Source organism: Pectinophora gossypiella, chromosome 14, assembly GCF_024362695.1.
Source record: "Pectinophora gossypiella chromosome 14, ilPecGoss1.1, whole genome shotgun sequence".
NCBI classification, from domain to species: domain Eukaryota; kingdom Metazoa; phylum Arthropoda; class Insecta; order Lepidoptera; family Gelechiidae; genus Pectinophora; species Pectinophora gossypiella.
In genome coordinates, this window is record NC_065417.1 from 14546072 (window position 1) to 14569497 (window position 23426).

The 23426-nt window shown below is 36.1% G+C and overlaps 2 protein-coding genes across 7 annotated transcripts in view; one reads left to right on the forward strand and one right to left on the reverse strand.

Annotated features, from left to right (window-relative positions):
• Nucleotides 1-23426, forward strand: part of LOC126372724 (adenylate cyclase type 2-like) — a 201439-nt gene that overhangs the window by 133403 nt on the left and 44610 nt on the right.
• The window catches only part of LOC126372787 (uncharacterized), a 469025-nt gene that overhangs the window by 49761 nt on the left and 395838 nt on the right, over nt 1-23426 (reverse strand). For 5 of the 6 annotated variants that reach the window (XM_050018677.1, XM_050018682.1, XM_050018681.1 and 2 more), the window contains exon 2: nt 17976-18041. In XM_050018677.1, the coding sequence (XP_049874634.1) occupies nt 17976-17999 (24 nt within the window). In that variant the 5' untranslated portion in view covers nt 18000-18041. Of the gene's footprint in view, nt 1-17975; nt 18249-23426 lie in introns of those variants that run through there. The other variant, XM_050018676.1, reaches the window with a different exon arrangement.

The following is a 23426-nucleotide window of genomic DNA, read 5'->3' on the forward strand; positions in this document are numbered from 1 at the left end:
TGTTTCAGAAGGCACGTTAAGCCGTTGCGCGTTGGACCCGGTTACTACTTAATGATGTAAGATAGTAGTCGTTACAAGAGCCATGTCAGGGACCTTTGGCAGCTCAACAATAACCCTGACACCAGGGTTGATGAGGTTGGTAATTAACCTGACGATAGAAGAAGAAAACTCTGGTGTTGTAATATAACGATCAGCGGACTGTAAAAACTGGTAATTGTTGCTAACTTGGAAAATAAGAGAAAAGGGCGTTGTCAGCTTTTCCGCCGAGTTCGTCGCAGTGTTCTCGTAGCGGCGCGCAGCCTGTTGCTGTAGCATTGCAAAAGTGCGCAGGCGCGTTGCTACCCCTTACGCCGCTCGTTAGTCTGAGTGGCTTCAAATAACGCGACCGGGTCCATATTGGCTCGCATAAAATTTTCCTATGTTTTTTCTTCATAATCACCACTATTCATAAAAAGTTTTTTCATAATTTTGTTATTCCTATTTATGAACTTCAATGTTATGAATAAAAAAATTATGTGAACAAAAGGGCTCCCATCGCGACCAATAGTATATGTATATGTATGTCACCGTAAAATTGTAAATAACGTTAGATTATATTATGTTATGCAAAAAGGATTATGATAATTAAAATTATGACAAAAACATTTATGTATTTTAAGAGAATCCCAAATTAACATTATGCTCACTCTAATAGTTTTGTAACTCTATGGTATAGCACGCGAGGTGCGTTTCGTATCACAATTTGACGGTTTCACTTCGATAAATTATAATCTGACGAATAATAATACGTTAAATTGTAAGCAGTATACTACGTTTCACAATTTTTCGACAGTTCACAATCTCGCGAGATAGATTATAATCTAACGTTATTTACAATTTTACGGTGACATGTATATAGTATATGCATCCACCCCTCGCCAGCTATGTTTCAGTCCCATAGTAGGGTGCGAGCTTATTACTATTAACCAGGCTTATGCCAGGATTTATATCCTGGAAACCGCGTGATATCAATTTTACGCGACTTCGCAACGTACTGATATTAGGCAGCTAAATTACTCAATTGTATACCAATATTTTATGTTTATTTTTATTTTTTTAAAGAACGTCTAGGGCCCTGTGCCGAGGTTTTTCTTGCAGCTTCTTTTCCCCGGCTATACAGGTTGTGAGAAGCTGCAGTAGTTTTAGGCGGTTGAGACGTTCGTTATGTAAAAATTGACGATTCAAAGTGTAACTATGTTACCTACTGAATAAAGATATTTTTGAATTTGAATTTGACTGAGGGGGATGATTCATCTCATGATTCTGAGTTAATATCAAGTGGATTTTTTTACAGTAACTTTAAGGCCAAATAATCGCTCTGGCATTCGAATTATCAACAATAACAAAATGATACTCGTAAAACAATTCACACACTAAACTTTATCAATCGAAAGTCCAATAACCTGTTATCTTCGACCGAATTAATAAAAAAAAATGTTTTGTTTGCCTCAAAATAAACATTAAATATGTTTCACTATGAGGGCATATGGGGCATACTTCACAATGCTGTCTAAGTGTTTGTTGTTTGAGGTCTTTGTGTTAATAGCGTACCCATTTGCTAGTACAGTCATGAGCAATATCATGTACCCACTTTAGAACCCTGTCGCACTATCATATTTGACATTTAATAAGGCTTACGGTTTAAATTTTCAAAAAAGTTAATGTGACATGGTTGCAAAGTGTATACATATTAGTACCCGTGACCGTACATCCATCGCACAATGAACTAAGTACCCACGCTTCATTGAGATTTCTGATAAACCAACGCTATAGGTGTGAGCCGTGTCACTGTCTATAACTAATACTAGAATAAATACCGTCCATATTCACAAAACAAGCTGGTTAATTGAATTAAATTTTTTAACACGTTACCGCCTGTCAAAAGCGTCATTATCGCGTCACTTACCCCGGACATCGTCATTAGTTATTACCGTCTGCAGTTCTGTCTTCGCCGTTAGTTAGTTAGTCGTGTTACCCCGGCATGTGGATGACACACCCGGATGAGTCACGGGACAGAAATACCCGACTAGTTGTGTCTGGAGCGCTATATACGGAACGGGCTCCCCGCAGAGCGAGGGAAATGATTCCAGTTTCAAATATTTTGTTATACTTTTTTAAAGTATCAAGATTTTTAAGTCCAGCTCGGGCTCTAAACTACTAAATCCTACTTTATTTTTGTTTTGGTTTTCCCCGAAGGGTTAGGCAAAATGAACTATGCCCATACAGCCATGTCTTACGTATGTTTTGAAAGACTTCATTGGACAGAATCATTTCTCATTAACCTAAATATGTCTTATATGACACTAATTTGTTATTTACTACTTTTTATCTATATTTTTTCCGTCATAAAACATTATTGTTTTATATTTTAATATTATCTGAGATTTTAACGTAGATACATAGATTATCAGTACGAACGAAAATTTGGGTAGACTGATCAGCGATTCACCATAACGTTCACAATATCTACCTTAGGACCTATTTATTTATTTATTCATAAAAGGAACACTAACAGCTTATAATATAATAAAACATATTACACATAATAATATAAAAGTTACCTACATTAAGAATTGCACTGTTACATAAGCCAACAAAAACAAAACTTTCAAAACATATAATTAACAAAAAATTCTGCACGTTCTCCCTATCTTATAATATCTATCCCCCTTGTTGCTAAGGTCCCGGGTTCGAATTCCTAGTTTGAACATTACTGATAACCCGATTATCCGAAAGTAAAATGGCCAGTGTTTCAGGCGGCACGGTAAACCTTCGGTCCAGGTTACTACTTACTGATGTAAGTATGTAGTCGTTACGTTGAGCCATGTCCGGGGCCTTTGGCGGCTTAATAATAACCACCAAAAACAAGGTTGAATCTACTCGAAAGGAAAGTGAAGAGTTGCCTTATGATTACTTGTTCATCTGCCAACTCCATTAAGGATGACAGACGTGAGTTTATGTATGTAATCTAAATGCGCATGTCTTATTTTCCCACGATAAAGGTAATCGACATAGGAACCGCTCTATCAAAGATAACGTATAGATAACGTAACCCAAATATTTGGTATACTTATCGGAACACAGTGAGTTGTAATCCAGGTTATTTAAAGTGTGAAAGTGTTCTACTTTTATGATGTATTGTCTTCCTTATCGGTATAGTTGAGCTGTTAGCCTACATTTCACAGGTGGGTAATAAGTCGGCGTGTATTGACGAAGGACGTAATATACGATCCCGACGACCCGATTACTCTAGCCATAGAGGCAGCCAATCAGCTCGCGACACCAAACACTTCAGGACCCCGATACCGACCCCGCCGGCGTGGTCGACGATTTCCCTCATTCAGCGCTTATCGCTATCGACCCACTAGGGTCGATTAATTCTTTCAAATATTTTTCCTCTCAGACGACGCTCTGAGCCGAGGTTCGCGCCCAACTGGGCACCCTCAGGCCGCAGGCCTGGCACGTCTTAAACGTTGTATAGGGTGAGAGCCTTCAGCGCTCCCCATTTGTCCAGCCAAGTAGTTAATGCCATCTGCGGCAAATCTACAATAATCACGTCAAAAAAAAAATACTTTTGTCCTGATTAAAATTAATAAATAAGTTAAATATAAAAAATTAAGTTAAATAAAAGATTGAGGGAAGTCGTCGATCACGCCGGCGGCGGGGTCTGTATCGGGGTCCTGAAGTGTTTGGTGTCGCGAGCTGATTGGCTGCCTCTATGGCTAGAGTAATCGGGTAACCACTGGGGTTCGGAAGAATTTATAACCCGTTTTCTGCTATGGGGTCTTACGTACCTCTCTAAAGAATAAGTACACACATACATAAACTCACGCCTATGTTTCCCCGGGGTAAGCCGAAATTAGGTATTCCATTTGCTTCGATCCGGACACACTTCTCTTGCTTCCTCCACATTCGTCAATCGTTTCGAACCAACATCATCATCAGATCGTGCTGAACCTCTTCTAAGGCATTTCCAACTTGGTCTATGTACGTCCTTCTAGGTCTTCCTCACAGATAAGTCATTCACAAATTCTCAAACTGGACATCATATTAGTCTACAACATAGGTATATAATACTTACTTATAGCAATTTCCTCCATAGGAAATGAGTTTGCATTCGATAACAGTATATCATAGCAAAGCACATAAAACAATAGGACATAACATTTAACTGTTTTGATTGCTTAACTTTTTATTATGCTTGGTCTCGGGAAAATAGGAAAATGTATTCAGTGTTACAAAACGATGATTAAAACATACAGTCTTAACGAAAACTTTGAAGGATGATTCAGGTCATGATTCTGAGTTGATATCAAGTGGAATTTTCCGTCGTAAAATTCATCTACTTTATTTGTGTTTTCTTTTTATTATTATCAATTCTATGCTTTTGCAATGGAAAATTCTACTTGATATTAACTTAGAATAATGAATCATCCCCCTCAGTATTCAAAACGATGTCAGTAACAGCCTGTATAGTCCTTGTCATGAAAGAAACCCGCGGCCGCGGCGCTACTGTCGCAGATTCTGCATAGAATTATTATAAATTGTCAATTAGTTCCATTAAAATCCGTCGACATCTTTCGTGGCGTGGATTGTTATTTTAAATCTAGTTCTTCTTTAGTCTTCGTTTTGTATTTATAGCGGATTATTTTTTTACGACTCTGACTTGTGACTCTAACTACTCTAACTTAAGCGCAACCGTGTTGGCACCACTAACATAATGTATGCAAATACATAGTCGCGCAACCATTTTGTTGCCAGCAACCTAATCTACGCAACTAGTCTTAAGCAAACGGCACTTGTCCCGCTCGTCAAGTTTCGTGTTAATCAATAAATACGTTAAAAAAGAGCAAAATAGATGTCATTTATTGCGTTCATGAAGTATCGTTTTTTTTTAAATATTGATGGAACAAAATGCTGAACTTCATTATGTCAAAATAGTTATCATTAGTTATTAGTTTGGTGCAATAACATCATAGACCTCACGCGTCTGTTTTAAACGATATAATGACATCATCGCGAAGTGTTGCATTCTTTCGCCAACAAAAATAAGAATAAATGCAGATAATTACTTTTAAGTCACTTTCATGCAAAGATCGTGTTTATTTTTAGCTCAGCTTCTCTGCAAGATAATTGTACCTATAGTTACTTGAGTTATAAATTGCCTGCACTTTATACTTTGTAACTACGCTTTGTAATGATAGTCTGTTCACGTTATGTAAGTAATTGCGTATCTTGACTTCATGTTGAACTAGGCAGATTTAAGAATAGATGTAAGTAATCCCAAATTGGAACCAAAAACAAGACGGGACGAATTGCTGGTAACTCTGACACTATACAATACGGCCACAGTGTCCGAATTGACACTTGATTCTTCACAAATATTTTATTCACTACCTATTCGAACACCATCAAACTGTTCAAGTTGTTTTGTACAGTCAGATAAAAAAGTTTTGAAATATCACAAGACAGTTTCATATCACAATCGGGTACTGTATCCAATAAACGTAGACTACACTGTAAACCGTCTCGAACAAGGAGCTAGTATAATAATCTCTCTCTCTTGGTCGGTCCCTCATATCTGAGGATCGTGGTCAGCATCAGGGTTGCACCTGGAGCGTATGATCTGCCTCCACCGGTTCCTGTCCAGCGCTTCCCTTACTACTGTGTAGAACTTGGATGACGACGAGTCTTTCACTTGATCAGTCCATCTAGTCGGTGAACGACCACGCGATCTTTTGCCTTCAGTGTTCCCAACCACAATCAGTTTCTCTATCAGTATAATAATAAATTTGCTTATAATAATAAAAATGCTTAGACGGGAGACGCAAAAAAATGAGTTCACTGATTCAATAGACACGTGTAAATAAATAAAGATTTATCACAAATAAGAATTATCTTATCTTTTAGCGTCTGCTTTTTAACTATATTTACATTAGTAAAGATAAAAAATAAGATAATATAATCTGCACTTGACTAGTCACTATCATTAGGTACTAATATTTTACTATTAGCATTTATTTTACGATTTAAGATTTAAACAATTTGTTCACAGTGTAGTATAGTATCTAGAGACAGACAGACGTTTTTAGGGTTCCGTAAAGGGTAAAAAACGAGACTCATTAACTAAGACTCTGCAGTCCGTCCGTCCGTCTGTCAAAAAGCTGCAACTCATGAACCGTGATAGTCATATAGTTGAAATTATCACAAATGATGTATTTTTGTTTTAGGTGTAACAACAAATACTAATAAACAGAATAAAATAAATATGTAAGGGGGTTTCCATCCAACAAACGTGATTTTTTCTCTCGTTTTGGCTCTACATTAATAACGGCAACAGGTAGACGCAATGAAATATTCACAGAATATTAAGTGTTATATATATTCACTACAAAAATAATGAATATTAAATTAATATAAAAAGGGGGGTTTCCATACATAACGGTACGGAACGCACTTGGCTGTTTTATTTGTTCTTGTATTGCAATACTGTACAGTTAGCCATACTACTCAGGTAGAGTCCCTTTTCATAAAAAAAAAAAACTCTTTAAAGAGGTAAACGGTAAACCTACTTTGTCTTGACAACTTTACTTTTACAAAATCTTCAATTACAATATAAATATCTTGTTGTCTGTTTATTTGCTTTACTCAAAGGTAAGACCATACGGTATGAAAGTCAAGGTAAGGTAAAAATAGAGATTGCAATAAGTATCGCAGAGTATCATCCTTCTACCTTTATCCAACACTGTAAGTGTGGTGGGCACAATATGCCGTCTTCTCCATACTCACTCACACACACACACACACACACACACACACACACACACACACATATATTATCCTTCTTCATAAAATCCACCCACACTTTTAGAGAGAATCATAATATAAATTCAAATTCAAAAAATCCCAGCTGAGGAAGTTTAGTAATCAGTTCCTAGCCAGTTAATCTTATAATAACCTTTTTACAAAGTTTCTATTTAATAACCGTTTTAAAACTGTTCAATGATAAATTCTGAATGACAATCTTTCTTCTATTGCGTGGTAAAAACGTTTACATTATAGAGTATAAGTACAAAGTTAATAAAGTTTTAATAGAGGGAATGAAATCTTAAATATGTACCTATTTCTTGAATAAGGACAAAAAAAGTACTGGTATAACTTGACAGAATCTTTAATTATAATTATCTATCATAATCGGTAAAGGGGCCTAAACTTGTTTGATTGTCTTATTTACTCATTAACATAGATACTAAGTTTGTGTAACTACTAACATCGTATGGAAAATCTTAGTCTGAAATAAAATATTTTTTTTTTATTTTATTTTTTTATAATCATTATACTAGATCATTATACGTTGTAATCGGTTAATAGGTAGTTTTAGACGCATGAGACGATAATTCTACAATAAATATACCTATAGGTATAAACAAGTTGTCAATTTATTCACATTAAAAAAATTACCATTCTGTTTATCCAAGTTTCAAAATTACCTTACTATCGGCATTGCTACACAAAGTACTGATTTTTTTACAGTTTATTTTAAGTATCAATTCAAGGCAAGCACTTTCATTCCTTCACCTTCACCTACCAACCTTCACCCATGGTAAGGTCAGGTGATTTCCGTATTTTTTTTATTTTTCTCACCAGTTCAAAGACACCTACGGTCGCGGTCAAGTGCCTTCAAGGATAGTAGCGACGCGGTAGTGACGCTGGTATCAGGTTCCAGTATAATAGTGGCAAAGTTATCAATTAAATAACATAAATTAATATTTATCATAAATTATTGCTATTCAAAATTTTAGATTGAATAAATTAAATTCATCTTTTTTGGGGTTATGTATACGTTACTACAATAAAATACCAGATAATATTTTGAATTTGTCAGAAAATAAATCTAAAGCTCATGTGAAGCTTACTTTATGTAAAAAAGCTTATTACAAGATTAATGATTACCTAAATGATAAAATGTCTGCTATTGAATGTGTTCCTCTAGTTATTAAATAACTTGTAATGAATACCCTCATTGATTTTAAAGATGTGTTGCTGTTGCAGTTTCTTGTTATTTCTTCTCCTCAGCCATAACATCTTGCGAAATGACGTAAATTCAAAAATGTTATTGACCTTCTACAAGTTTATCCATAATAATTACGTTGAATAAATTATTTTGAATTCTGATCTACTCTGAACTGGCGTGCGTGTATAAAACTTTTGATTAATGTAAGGAAGAAGGCACTTTGCCTCTATGTAACGATTTGGAGGAGTTTTATTTACACGTTATGTCTCTATATTGCTTTTAATTATTGCGTAAATGGAATATCTGAAAAAGATTCAACCCTTCGAAGTCAAACTGTGGTTCAGTTGCAAATTGGATTCGTTTGCCGATCGCAGTAATTAAATGTTTACAATGAAACTTAATTAACTCTATGGCTTTTGACGGAAACGCGATACGTTGCATGGTGAAATCGAACATAGCAAAATAACATAACATCACGAATGTATCCCCGAAAGGGTAGGCAGTCTTCTTCTATCGTGTGGGTTGTGAGGTGGATTACCAACCCCATCAACCCTGGTGTCAGGGTTATTATCGAGCCGCCATAGGCCCCTGACATAACTCATGTAACGACTACGTACTTACATGAGTAAGTAATAACCGGGACCAACGACTTAACGTGCCTTCCGAAGCACGGATCATCTTATTTTTTTTGGACAATCAGGTGATCAGCCTGTAATGTCCTAACAAAACTAGGTCACAAAGTGATTTTTGTGATTTGTCCCCATGGGATTCGAACCCGGGACCTCCGGATCGTGAGCACAATGGTCAACCACTGGACCACGATAAGAAAATGACGGGTATAACTTAAAAAAAAATTAGGATGTGTCTGTAGGAATTGGGGCCATTGCATTGTTAACCGGTCTACAAGCATCTCCGTATGAATCCAGTGGACTCCCAGTGTACCCACTAATTTATACAGCACGTCCACCACCTGTCCTGTCCTCCCACAGCACAGGATGTTATTAATTATTTCGCGTCGCCGTGTCCGGTGCTCATATGCCCACTTTTTACAAGAAACCTTTTAAACAAAAATTCTAACCTACCAAGTCACATTTTATGCCTTCAAACTCATATTAAACTGGTCTAACCAGCCACCAGATGGTATAAACCTCATTATTTTGTAGAAAAACACTGGTACTTACTTTCGTTGTTTTACTTATAAGTACCTCTAGTAATTGTAAAAAATCCTGTTTTTGAAAACTTGTTTTGCGTATATGTCTTCTATAAAAAAGAGGTTACGGAACAGTTTTATTCGATAGAAAAGATGTACTTGGGCTTATTATTTTTTAAGCTGGACTGGGAGAGAATATAAAACAAATGCGTTCAGCTTACCAAACAAAAATACGCTTGTCGAAAAATCAACAGGGCCAGATTTCCAGACATCTACTTCATTGTGTGGGTTGTGAGGTGGATTACCAACCCCATCAACCTGGTGTCAAGGTTACTATTTAGCCGCCAATGACCCCTGACATGGCTCATGTAACGACTACTAACTTACATCAGTAAAAGTAAGTAAGTATATTTATATATTAGTGGTTTATTTTTTTATTAGCGGATAGGCTCCGTCCTATAAAACTAAAATCTCAACTGTGTCAAATTATTTGATTTAATTTTCTCTTTGGGAATTAATATTATGTATTTAAAACTTATCAGTTGCACAATGACAACATATAGTATAATTGTTTATTGTATCAAATTTGTCGCGCGCAAATTAATCTTGTAAAATATTGTCCCACCAATTAGTGTTTGCTAACATTATATTTATTAATAAAAACACTAATAAGTGCTTATTGAAAACGACCTATAATATTGATCTGTTTATTATAATATTCATATCGCACACTGACCTTATGTGTGACACTGGACTTGTATACATTACCTTCATCTTATTTGATAAGGCTGCTTTTAAATAAAGATCTTGACTTAATATATTCTGGCCTTAAGCTTAAGCACACCCCGGACATATCATACTAAAAATTCTCGGTTTACACAGACACTACACATGGAGGCAGACGTCACAGGCGCATCTGTGTGTGACGTCTGACGCCATACTGTTGAAGACTAAAGTCAGACCGAGGGGAAGTGAGGTAAATCTAGCTGAGCCGCTGGTGGGGAGCGGAGAGTTCCAGTTCTATACATATCATTATTCCTTATTTTATAGTTTATCTTACTTTGCTAGAAGGACTCACATTGACTAAACTGGAAAAGGAAAAGGTATGGAACGATCTACTCTGAACCGGCGTGCGTGTATGAAGTGATTAACCAATGTGGAGGAAGCAAGAGACGTGTGTTAGGATAGAAACAAATGGAATTCCATAGTCTCTGCTTCCTCTGGTGGGAAATAGGCGTGAGTTTATGAATGTATGTATGTTCTTATCCATAAAAGAAGTACGCAAGACCCCATAGCAGGGAACGGCTTATATGTATGTATGTATTTTATAGCTTAAGCTATAAGTCGCCACATTGTCACCACGTGACGGCCAAGTATTGAAAGCCACCTGACTCAAAAGAAAAAAAATACCCTATGTCGCGGGTGACTAGGGTTGCCGTGCTTTTTTCGTTATAAATAATATTATGCAGAATTTCTTAAGTTGTAGATAGTTGTGGTAGGTACATTTGCATTGATAACTATATTAGAAAGATAACATGGCACAAGTGAAAGTACTTTTTTCTGCTGTGACAAAAAAAATAACTGTGTACCTTACCTTTGAACATATACACGCCTCGTTTTTTCGTTTTCCTCCTCTGTGATAATAAAAAATCCTTCATTAATAAAAATGTTTATATAACATTTTCTTTTTTTCTGTACGTTTCTTACCGTTTGATGTGGGAAATTAAATTAATAGCGAGGCGTACATACGGGCTATTACCAACGAACTTGGTTGATTAGGCACTCAAAGTTTGAAGTTACGTCCTCTTTTTGTTACAAATAAACCTTAACAAAACTTTTAATATTTGTAATTTCTAATAATGAGTAATAAAAATACCATTTAACGCCAGGCGCGCACTACGAGTTTTTCGCCGCGCGGCAGAAAAGAGCAGCGCCTTAATGTCGCACTGTAATACTGCGCCGCTGCGGCGGCTCTACCGTCAAGTGCGCGCAATACAATTTAAAACTGTTTGGTACAGAATTACAGTGCGACATTATGCCGCTGCTGTTTTCTGCCGCGCGGCGAAAAACTCGTAGTGCGCGCCTGGCCTAAGTAAGTAGGAAGTTGACAATAACTTCAGACCCAGAGTAAACCTGAAGGAAATAGAAAGGATTTATATTATGTTTTATTGTTTGTAGGTTCTCTAGACCTTCAAGTAGTAGCAAAAAGGTATAGAGCTCACTTAGCTTAGTTTATCTATGACAAAAATTATAATTTCGATCACCGAAATGCATGGCTACACTTACGCCATCTATTGTCGCCAAGCTAGGGTCCCAACACCCTTACATGAAGATGACGTAATGAATTTATCAGAAATTCGCGTGTCTTTTATATTGTGATTGGTTGTTCTTGGAGCGATGACGTCACGCTTGCAAATCATTATGGAGTCAGGCGGGATGGCTGGGTAAGCGCTATTGATTGGAGAACTCTGATACTTCATAATATAATTTCAGAAAATAAAAATATTTTCAGAAAAAGAGAACGGCCTCCGTGTTCCAGTGGTTGAGCGTTGGGCTCACGATCCGGAGGTCCCGGGTTTAAATCCCGGTGGGGACATATCACAAAAATCACTTTGTGATCCCTAGTTTAGTTAGGACATTACAAGCTAATCACCTGATTGAACTACCCAATTGGCTTATAGGATATCTTCCTTATATTTCACATAATCGCCGGGAACGTTAGACCAATATATCCCGTCACTCAGCTCACGTAACGTAATCAATACCGCTTAAAGGATGTGTACAACCACTTCCTTGTTACCATAATGTGGACAGGTATTTCCCAGTTGGGGTTATTACCACAGAACATAGATAGAGGTTCAATGCCGGTCGGAATCACCACCCAATCTTCTATCGTGTGGGTTGTGAGGTGCAGTATCAACCTCATCAACCCTGGTGTCAGGGTTACTATTGAGCCGCCAAAGGCCCCTGACATGGCTCATGTAACAACACCTCACTTATACCAGTAAAAAGTAACCGGGGCCGACAGCTTAACGTGCCTTTCGAAGCACGGAACATGTTACTTTCGGACAATCAGGTGATCAGCCTGTAATGTCTTATAACCAACCTAGGGATCACAAAGTGATTTTCGTGATGCATCCCCACCGGGATTTGAACCCGGGACCTCCGGATCGTGAGCCACGGAGGCTGTTATTGCTTATAATAATTAAGTACTTAAAAATATATTATCAATATAAGTGAGTATTATGTACAGGTAAAAACCTCAGCAATATAATTATTCCTAGTTAAACTAGTTTCTGTCGTAAACATAACATAAACTTGTTTAATGGGCTTTACCTATGTATCTGTAAACAAACACATAATGATTAAAATGTGTTTCTTGTTGGTAAACAAATCATAAATATGAATAACAATAATTGAAGGTCATTCGTTGACCATATCCCTAAACAAATCACTTATATATTGAAAAAAAAAAACAATTTAAAAAAATATACTCTAATAATCATATAGAGCTGCTGATTCCGAAGAAAAAAACTTCATTTTATTTTTATTTATTTTAGCTGTTTTAAAATAGTGCTGTCCCTTACCTCTCTTTCTTGTCCTTTTTAAAGCAAGAAAGAAATAGCTAGTTTGCTAGTTTTGGATGTGGCAAACTAAATTAAAATTAAGTTTGTGTCTGGCAAAACTGGTAGTGACGTGGACTTATAAAAAAAAATGGATTTGTAAAAGGTAATGACGTTTCCAATCCTTATGACGGCTGTGAAATTCTGAAGTTATTCACAATATTGTTTTATCGAAGTTTACTCTTCAATGCTTTAACTGTCTTAGTCAAACAACGACTTCGCTTAAAGAGAAAAAAAATGGCAGAAATACATCACAACCGGGGGATAAATAGTTAAAAGTAAAAGAGAGACAAAAAAGAAATAACTATAGAAACACTTAATAGAGAATAAAAAGAATAGAATATAAATAATTCATTATAAAAGGACGCCACACACATAAACAAGACAGTAACATCACTTAAAATTTTGACAGAACAATTACAAAAAAAAGAAAAAAAAAGTGTAGTTTGATTTTATTTTTTCTAAAATGTTCGTGAGTATTTTTATTAACGTCACTTATTGTAGATTTTTTGCAAATGACATTAACGACTGCAATCTAAACATAATACATCATTCACAAATTCTTTGTGCTTCGTGCTACAAGCTCTTCAACCAAAAAGGGTGAACTGTGACTCATAAAGGGGATGAGTCAAACCAAATTGACTTTATGACTAACCACAAATGCATTTCCACATAAAATATTTTATTGTTATTCCCTACTAAATGTCAAGTTGGTTGGAGTTATTATTATTTAAACTAACCAGGCGAGTAGGGCTAACATACGCAACGAGATAAAATTTTGTCACGGTCATTTCATCGATTCTGACGATATAATTATGTCGTTTTGTCGATTAATGCTAATATGTGAACTCAAATAAATCATGTCCTCTGTCAAAATACGAACAAAATAAAACGCAAACTTATCGATTTCGACAAATTTATTTACAATACCTGTACGTACTTGTACGGGGTGTAAGTGACATCGTAATGAATACTGAGAAGGATGATACAGCTCATTATTCTGAATTAATATCACGTGGAATTTGCTATCGCAAAAGTATAGAGTTGACATTTATTAAAAAAATTACAAAAAATCGTGAATTTTGCGAAGGAAAATTTCCCTTGATATTAACTCAGAATCGTGGCCAGAATCATCCCCCTCAGTATTCGGTAATATGTCTCTAACACCCTGTATTACATACTGCACATCTCTGCATACCACAGGCATATATAGACATATACAGACATCTAGGGATATAATTATCAGACATTTATCTAACTAGAAAATGGTGTTATCAGTTTTTTATCATTATCTATAGCTCTTATTGTGAGTCACATGCCACTTCAGATAAATACCTATCTCGATCTGTTTACACTAAACACAGTTGTAATGTGGTTAAGCGGGTCAATATACTTTATTCTATTTTATTTATTTAAAGAATTACAATGTTAGCCCTAACTTAAAAAAAAAAATTGAGTTTATCCCGTATTTTGTTGAACACAAATTCGAAGATATAGGCACCTACTTTCAAATTTATGTTCAACAAAACACATGTTTAACTGAATTTTAAATTTGAATTTGGAACATTAGCGAAACATTCGTTTAAGTTTTGAATTTGGAACATTAAAATTAAGAATTAAAAACCTTAGAATACGCACTGTAAAATAATTATTTAAGTATTTTTAATACTTCCTCGTAAGTATTTAATATTTTTATGATAATCCTTATGAAACATAAACTTGCAAGGTGTTTCGATTTTTTTTTATTAGAAGTAGTTTTTAACCGCAAACACGATATCTACAAGGTTATGAGTCCTTACCTATGTGATGAATTAGTTTACGATTTCACACTAAACATATCTTTTGATAATCCTGAATAAGTAAGTACTTTAAACTTTTTTATATTTATCGTGAACTAGTTACATCTGTAAAGATGAATAACTCTGACGTCATAAGCTTCCCCGTATTAAATTTCCCCTATTACCTACATGTCTATATGACATGACGCATACAGTAAGTTAAACAGAAGTGACGTAGTGAATTTATCGGAAATTCGCGTTAATGTTTTATTGCGTGTTTATATTACTCAGTGATTCAAAATTTGAATAAAGAATAGAACGGTAACTCACTGCCCCGCACCAATTCGTATCGGGCAATTACCTCACCCCCTCTGGGTCTTACTTTGGTCTTAAATAGCCATAAAATAAAGGACAGAGCTCGAGAACTGCGTCTCGCTCGCGCCTACGCGTTAAGAATGAGATTTGTTTAAGAATCCAGGGCGTGGTTAGACATAATAGTCTACTTGTTATAGTGATTCAAACCCTGTTTTTATTACGTGACTCAAAAAGACGTTCCTTAGTAGGTAAAACTAATAGGATGCGTAAGCTTATAGGTAATTAGTTTTTATAATAAATTAAGTTTTTCCTGCTTCATTTTTATTGCCTACCTAGTGTAATTAAGAGCATAATTGCAGGGTAACATTGCCAATTTGTATTATGATCGCCTTTTTTGTTGTCCATAAGTAAGTTCAATAACAACAATACAAAACAGGGGATAATTAAAAGCATTACAAGAAGATGAGTACCCGACATAAGTACTACAATTAATGTCATTTAAAATAAACAACTTTGGGAAATAGACAAAATAGAGATGGTCTTTTTTGTAACTGTTTTTTAGGCGACTGTGTTACTGTTTAGCACAAATAAACAAAATATGAGATACAAGTTACATAAATACAATTTATTGCACTAAAACAAAGAAACAGTTATATAAAAAGTACAGGGTTGTAAAATTAAATGATTATGACAATCGAGAGTGACAGTGATTAAAATATAGTTGTTGACATTTCACCTTATGTCAATGTCATATTTTTTGTCTTCTTATCTCATGTGGGTTGTGAGGTGGATTACCAACCCCATCAACCCTGGTGTCAAGATTACTATTGAGCCGCCAAAGGCCCCTGACATGACACATATAACGACTACTTACTTACATCAGTAAGTAGTAACTGGGACCATCGGCTAAACGTGCCTTCTGAAGCACGCATCATCTTACTTTTCGACAATCAGCCTGTAGTGTCCTAACCAAACTGATATTTTCCCACCGGCATTCGAACCCGGGACCTCCGGATCGTGAGCCTAACGCTCAACCACTGGACCACGGAGGCCGTTATATTTTTTTATCAATGTCACTGCTGTCGTCTCCCTGTACTGTTTACAGCACTGTCAATGATTTTATCTACACAATTATGGTACTTTTTCGTAACCAATTGAATTCAATAAAAGTGTGATAAATGTAAGTACTAACTATTAATTCCTGTCCTTAGTGATTTTCTGTTTCCCTAGACAGATAGAAATTGAATTAAAAAAAAAAACAGAGAAAGAAGATCAGTATAAAGCGTTTTTAATGCTGTTTTGAAATGTACAAACAAATGACAGACGCGATGGCAAGCCACTCGCCGTATCGAGAATCGACGTTCGGGGAGTCAACGCTATAATTTGATCAAACTCACTCCCCAGACAATTTAAAAATAGACCAAACAATAGGTACAATAACAATACATTCTGACACACATTATCTCTCTCGTGAGTTAGCGGAACACATACGTGCTCATACAGACATTTCAGACACGCGTCTTAGTGAAAACGAGAATAACACAAACGTGACTGTCATTATCAAAGAGAATTCACAAAGATACAAAATAAAAACTCACACCCGCAATCCTTAATGAGATGGGTAGTACCACTAGTAATAGGAAGAAAAAAATGCAGTAAATAATGCGCAATTCTAAAATGGACTATAATGAACCATTATGATGATCAGGGGGGTTAAACACGCCATACACTTAGCAGCAATTTATCTAAAAAGCAGTAAGCAGCAATTTGACATTGACGCAAATAAAAGTAAGCGCGCAATGCAAACAAATGTCAAATAGCAATATTGCTTTCTTAGATGAATTGCTTCGATTCTTATGCAGAAATTCTCTACAAAGCAGTATTGCAATTTGACATTGGCGCATATAAAAATAAGTGCGCAACGTCATGAAATAACAAATAACAATAGTGCTTTTTCAAATGAATTGCTTTTTAATCCCCCAGTTCATGGCACGTGTTATGCTAGAAAGGACAGACGCTATTGCATCTGCCAACCTGTCCTCTACCGACACATCCATGTTACAATTTCAACCCAAACGCGGTCACAAAGTCCTTTCTAGAATGTTTAACTACCTGTTTGGTCGATAGGCTGATCAGCTGGTTTTAGGGCAAGTATTGTCAAATATACTCGTGCCTGCATCCATAGTGATTTTAAAAAGGTATGTGCATGAGTTTGGAATATTTTGCAAGAAAATATCTAGAAAATTCTTAGCAAAGTGAGCAAGCATACTGCACTTCAGATTGCTCAGGTGTGTCGTCATTAAATGACATTTAGAATCAATACATTCTGGGAAATTTCAATGAGAGTATTGACCTTAAGGTTAAGGTCTGTGAACTATTAGAAGTTGGTGTCAATAAATATATTTTATATGTTTATAAAGTTTTCAAACTAATAACGTCTAAGAAGATGTTATTATAATTTTAAAAGTAAATTAGTGTTTATTCAATTGTAAGTCATTCAATTTCTCACAGCCAATTTTCCTACTGATATTGTTTTGTTTTTTTTTGACGTGACTTATTGTAGATTTGCCGCAAATGGCATTAACAGCTTGACGGCAAGTTTAATTTCATAGCAAAAGTGTTAACAACAATTCCAAATTTCATACATCGAATGTTGTCGATTTAAATTCTCTAGCGTAACAAAACCGTTAATCGTTTACGTGATAACGACTGCATATTTCGAATTGAAATAGCGTTTAAATTTGCGTTTTTGTGACGGTAAAAAACGTATGCGCAAAAACCAATCTAGGTCATATAACAACGAAGTTATCGAGCAGGGAAAACTGTTACTACAGGTCATTGCGATAACAAATTTTATAAATGATATAAAATAGTACAAAATGATTGTCTATGACTCTACATTCATTGTATTTAAAAATACCACACTCTTGACTATTTCTTATCGACACGTTCCTATTATCCCCTGTTGATGTTTCCTTTATTAAAATACCGGAACATACTGACTTCGTTTCTTTGCTTTAATATTACTTAATATTATTATAAAAAAATACACTCACCAGTCCTTGAATCCTCGGAAACATTTTGTAACAATAATCACACTCACTTACACAACTAAAATACACAAAATTGTCAATTTACTTATTAATTAACCACACACTTTCTAATACACAAAAAGTTAATTGCGATGTCATTTGTAAAAGAAAACTGTTCCGCAAGGTGAATATTTGGACCGGTATTATAAAAAGTTGATACGTGCGCGGGATTCGGTGCGTCGAACGCTTGTGTGAAGTCGACGGCGCGAGTTGCTTCACTCGCTCTCGTATGATTCATACTGCGAGGAGGGAGTTTATCTTTGTTTACTTTATCTCTGTTGTGTGGACATTTTTTTTTCTCTTGAACCGCTTTTAATCACCAGGAAGAGTTTAAACCCATTGTTGCTGATCAATAGATCAGCTTACATTACGTTCCTGTTTTGGTTGTTACTTATATTGTTCTTTGGAAGTACTTTAGTAAATATGGTCATTCAAATAGTAGGCATGGTATTTTTGTATTTCAAAGTCCGATATCTCATTACATTGCTCTAGTTTTTTGCCAAGAATAAAGTACATGTGTTTTTGAAATCACATTATTTGCGCGTGGATAAAGTCACGTAGACCTACATTTCTGCAAGACATATTATATTGAATATTATAAGACTTTTAGGTAAACCTTGCCCTTATTGACGCAAGCAGACTTTTCATTGGATCGATTTAACTTTATGTTTTACCTGACAATTGACTTGCTTCAGTTTTGTTTTTTTAAAAGACACTCATAAATCTTGACCGTTAATTTGAATACTCACAGAACATAAATGTCATTAAATAATCTAAAATGTCGAAAAAAATATTTCACCTAGAATATCTCAATCAATCATAGGTTTCTAAATTCACTCAGAAAAAAGCATCTTTCAACTGTGTTTGTTTCATTCATTATTTTTCTTTTAATACTTAACAATACTTTGTGCGTAGGAAAGCTTTCAAAGAAAGAAAGAATCAAAAAGGTTCCGCCGACGCAAAACAGAATGGTTCGAATTTTTGCTTCTAATTATTAATAAGCACTGATATTTTCGTCATTCAGTCTCCACGTCTAATACCTTGCTTTAGTAATAATTAATTAATCGTTCAGTATTGCAGCTGTTCTTGTATAATTACATCCATATAGTGACTAGTCAGACAAGTCGGGACTAGTTTAACCTGTTTCAGTATACTTGTAACTTGCTTATAAGTATTAACATACATAATTGCAAGTCTATTAGGATTGACTTAAAAACCATTATTGATTTACGACTTGACTGGCTTTGCCTGGGTACTCTTTGTTGTTTTTTAATTGCAAGTTTTTTTGTAAATTGTGTCTCCTCGGAGATATGCATATCATGACAGTAAAATCCGCATGCAAGTTAATTCAGCAGTTGAATACTACTATGTATAAAACGGCAACTCTGAATACACTCAGATGCGCGTGTATGTTGACGTCTATGTGTAGTGTATATGTAAAACGAGGTGTTTTGTATGAAGTGTCCGGGGTGTAATACTGCGGGGATTAAAATACCTTTTTAAAGTGTTTCATCTAAATAAGCAATACATAACAACAGCCTATATACGTCCCACTGCTAGGCACAGGCGTCCCCTCAATCTACCGGAGGGGGTATGGAGCATACTCCACCACGCTGCTGCACTGCGGGTTGGTGGAGGTATTTGGGCTAGTAGCCCGGGACCAACGGCTTAGCGTGCCTTCCTCAGCATGGAATCATCTTACTTATTAGGACTCAGGTGATTCAAGCCTGCAATGTCCTTACCAAACAAAGGACAGTCTCACAACGTGATTTCGACGATGTCCCCAACGGGAATCGAATCCGGACCTCCAGATCATTAGCCCAACGCTACCACTAGACCACGGAGACTGTTAATAAGCAGTATTTAAATTAATTGACATTGCGCACTTACTATTTCATGCGCAAATGCTAATACTAATATAAGTGATGTTGTCGCGGAAAGAAGTACGTAAATACTCCTTTATCACAAAACTCTAAGGTCCAGTCCTTTAAAAAAAACGTAATGGCGGACAGTTTTAAGAAGAAAATATAAAAGAAGACAGTCGATGATTACAAATATTTACTTATATTTGTCGTATTTAATAATTACTGATAATTGGTAGATAATAATCGAAAAAAACGATAATAAGAGAAAAACATCGTTGGATATAAATGTGTATGAACTAATATGATTCTTTAATAGTAAATTATAATAATAAATAATACTTAGTCTAAATTTAGTTATCATTGGTGTCATTTTAGTTTGACCTCGCAGTTCACTAAATCGATAAAAAATGTTGTTGTTTGATTTAACTATTTTTTTTAAGTCTTATTAAAAAGGTACTTCTAGTTCTTTTGTTACAACTATGCAAACTTTAAAAAACGGCTGCATGTTCGAGATATTTTGAGATATTGTAAAGTAAATAAACCAACGGAGAACGTGTCGGATTGGCTCACGAAAATTCATTGCCGCCTATTGTGCTTATTTTTATTCGTATGTTTATGTCCTGTGTACATGTCGTTGTGCAATAAAGTATTGATTGATTGATTGATTGAAAATTATCATAAGTCACATGACTACTTATCAAAAATCACTGCGAGATGTCTTCTACCCAACCCTTTGTTTTAATAAATTAGGTTCGCGTTTGACCACAGTCTCACCTGATGGTAAGTGACGATGTGGTCTAAGGTAGATTACGCTTACCTAGAAAATGCCTATTCACTCTACCCTTGAAGACTCCCAGATTATAACGACAGAACTTAGTATTATTTCTTATTCTATGACAAGAGTTTATGGACTACACGCGCGTGTTTTATTTTAAGTCTATTCTCATTAGGTATCTACTTTACCTTACTTTTTCCTCCTTTTATATTTTGTTACTACATTTTCCTTATTTCTTGGGAAAACTAGCCAGATAAGTTGGTGTAAGTAACGTTTCGACACAATTCGGACAGTCCGTACAAAAATCTCGTTCTTACAGTGTGCCGCGTTATCTTGTGTGTGCGAGCGAGAATGAAAATCCGCACGCGGGCTCTTACTCTTTAACGACTTACGGAATTAGACTAAAGTGAACCCTATCGGGGCTGAGGTAAAGCTCACTCGAAGCTCACCCCGAACACTCCCTACAAAAATCTCAATCTAACCGTGTACCGCTTTAACGCGTAAGTGCAAACGAGACAAACACCCTGCGCGCGGTCCTGCTTACTCCTTAGCTTCTTGCGACCATTTAGACTAAATTAAAACCTAGAGGGGGTGAGGTAAATTTTGCTCGACGCCCGACACGAATTGGTGCGGGGCGGAAACTTACCATTCTATACGTAGTTATTATTTTTAACAATGAAAAGAAGATGCTCGCTAACAAGGCTTACGCAGATAGGTATGAAGAACGCGTTAATAATTTGTTTGAAAACGATTTCGCTAGGGAAATGGCCGATACGACACTCACGTCGAATACGTGGTACCTACCACATTTCGGAGTTGACAATCCCAACAAAAAGAAGCTACGTTTAGTCTATGACGCAGCTGCTAAGAGTGAAGGCAAGTCGTGAATAGATAAACACATTTATTTATTTTATGCTCCAAGCACTCTAACATAAAAGGCAATGAGATTGCTGACAAACTCGCGAGGGAGCTGAACCTTTCTGCGAAAAGCACCTCTAGATAGTATCTCGGGGTACGATTAAGAAATTAATTCAAAGAATTTTGATCCAATTCAGTTGGCTTGAATCATTCGAAGCAACTGACGTTTTTCTCAGAAATTCTCATCAGAGGGTTACTCTTACTAGGGGGCTGGTAAGGATTTTAACAAGGGCTTCACGGGGCATTGTAGACTCAACAAGCACCTACATAGAATGGAGCTAAGCAAGTCCCCTTTATGCAGATTTTGTTTAAAGGAGGATGAGACGCCATTACACCTGCTGTGCAGCTGTGAGGCTCTCATACTCAGTAGAAGCCGAGCACTCGAGGGCCACGTAACGGATGCCCAGGAGGTCAGGGCGCTTCCTCTCAAAAAGACGCTAGATATAATCGAACGGATCGGTCTAGAGGAGGATTTTTAAATGTAGGGACTTGGTCACAATAGATTTTGTTACGTCGCGGTAGCCATTTGGGCTGCATCAGTTCGAGCCCTTTCAAACTCGGAATAGAGTTGGTAATACCTATCTCGCGATTTACCTGTTCATTGTAAAGAAAACAGTTCACCCCAAGAATCACTGATTCGTAAACCGCAATTTACCTTTCATTCAATCAACTTAAATCTATATGTACAGGGTGTAAAAAAATGAATCATAATACTGAAGGACGTGGTTCTGGCCATGAAACTGATCTTTTTCCAAGGAACATGGGTCGAAATATTTTAAAAAAAATTTTGGTCTCCCATACTTAATGCGCGATCAACTGATACGGTTTGTATGGTGAGATGAATAAAATACAAAATAGAGGTATTGAAACTTCGATCAAAGTTACAACAAACTACAAGAACTTTTATATTATGTTACTTGCTTCTATGTAACCCTTCATAGGCGAGTCCGACTCGCACTTGACCGCTGTTTTATATTTAGAATTTCGCTAAACAGTTCTTAACACACATTAGTGGTCACGAAAATATTGTTATCACTGCTTGACCTTGTTTCGATTCACACTTTTCCGTGTCATCCTCTTTGACTTTCGCTTACCAGGATTTTTCTTCAAGGTCCGGGTGCTAGAAAGTGTCCCAGTTATCTTATTGATCTTCTTCTATCGTGTTGGTTGTGAGGTGGATTACCAACTTCATCAACCCTTGTGTCAGGGTTATTATTATAATTAAAGCACATAATAACGGGTTCTTACCGCGTTTAAATGGGGATATGAGACTCCCGATATTTCGACACTGTTGGAAGTGCCATGAGAATATAGGGAGTCTCATATCCCTATTTAAACGCGGTAAGAACCCATTATTATATTGTGCTTTAATTATGATAATAACCGCGTAAACTTAAAACAATGTATAGGGTTATTATTGACCCGCCAAAGGCCCCTAACATGTCTCATGTAACGACTACGTAATTTTACATCAGTAAGTAGTAACCGGGACCAACGGCTTAACGTGTCTTCCGAAGCACGGATCATCTTACTTTCGGACAATCAGGTGACCAGCCTTTATAGTCCTAATCAAACTAGGGCTCGCAAAGTGATTTTTGTGATGTCCCCACCGGGAATCGAACACGAGATCGTGAGGCCAACGCTCAACTGGAGGTCGTTATTATATCTTATTGACGATCGTAGGGAAATAAAAATGGCTACTTAGTTACACACAAATATAACAATGACTACAGTCACGAGCATTAATATGTATACACTTTGGTACCATGTCACATTAACTTTTTTGACAAATTGAACTGTAAGTCTCACTAAATGTCAATTATGTTAGTGCGACAGAGTCCTAAAGTGGGTACATTA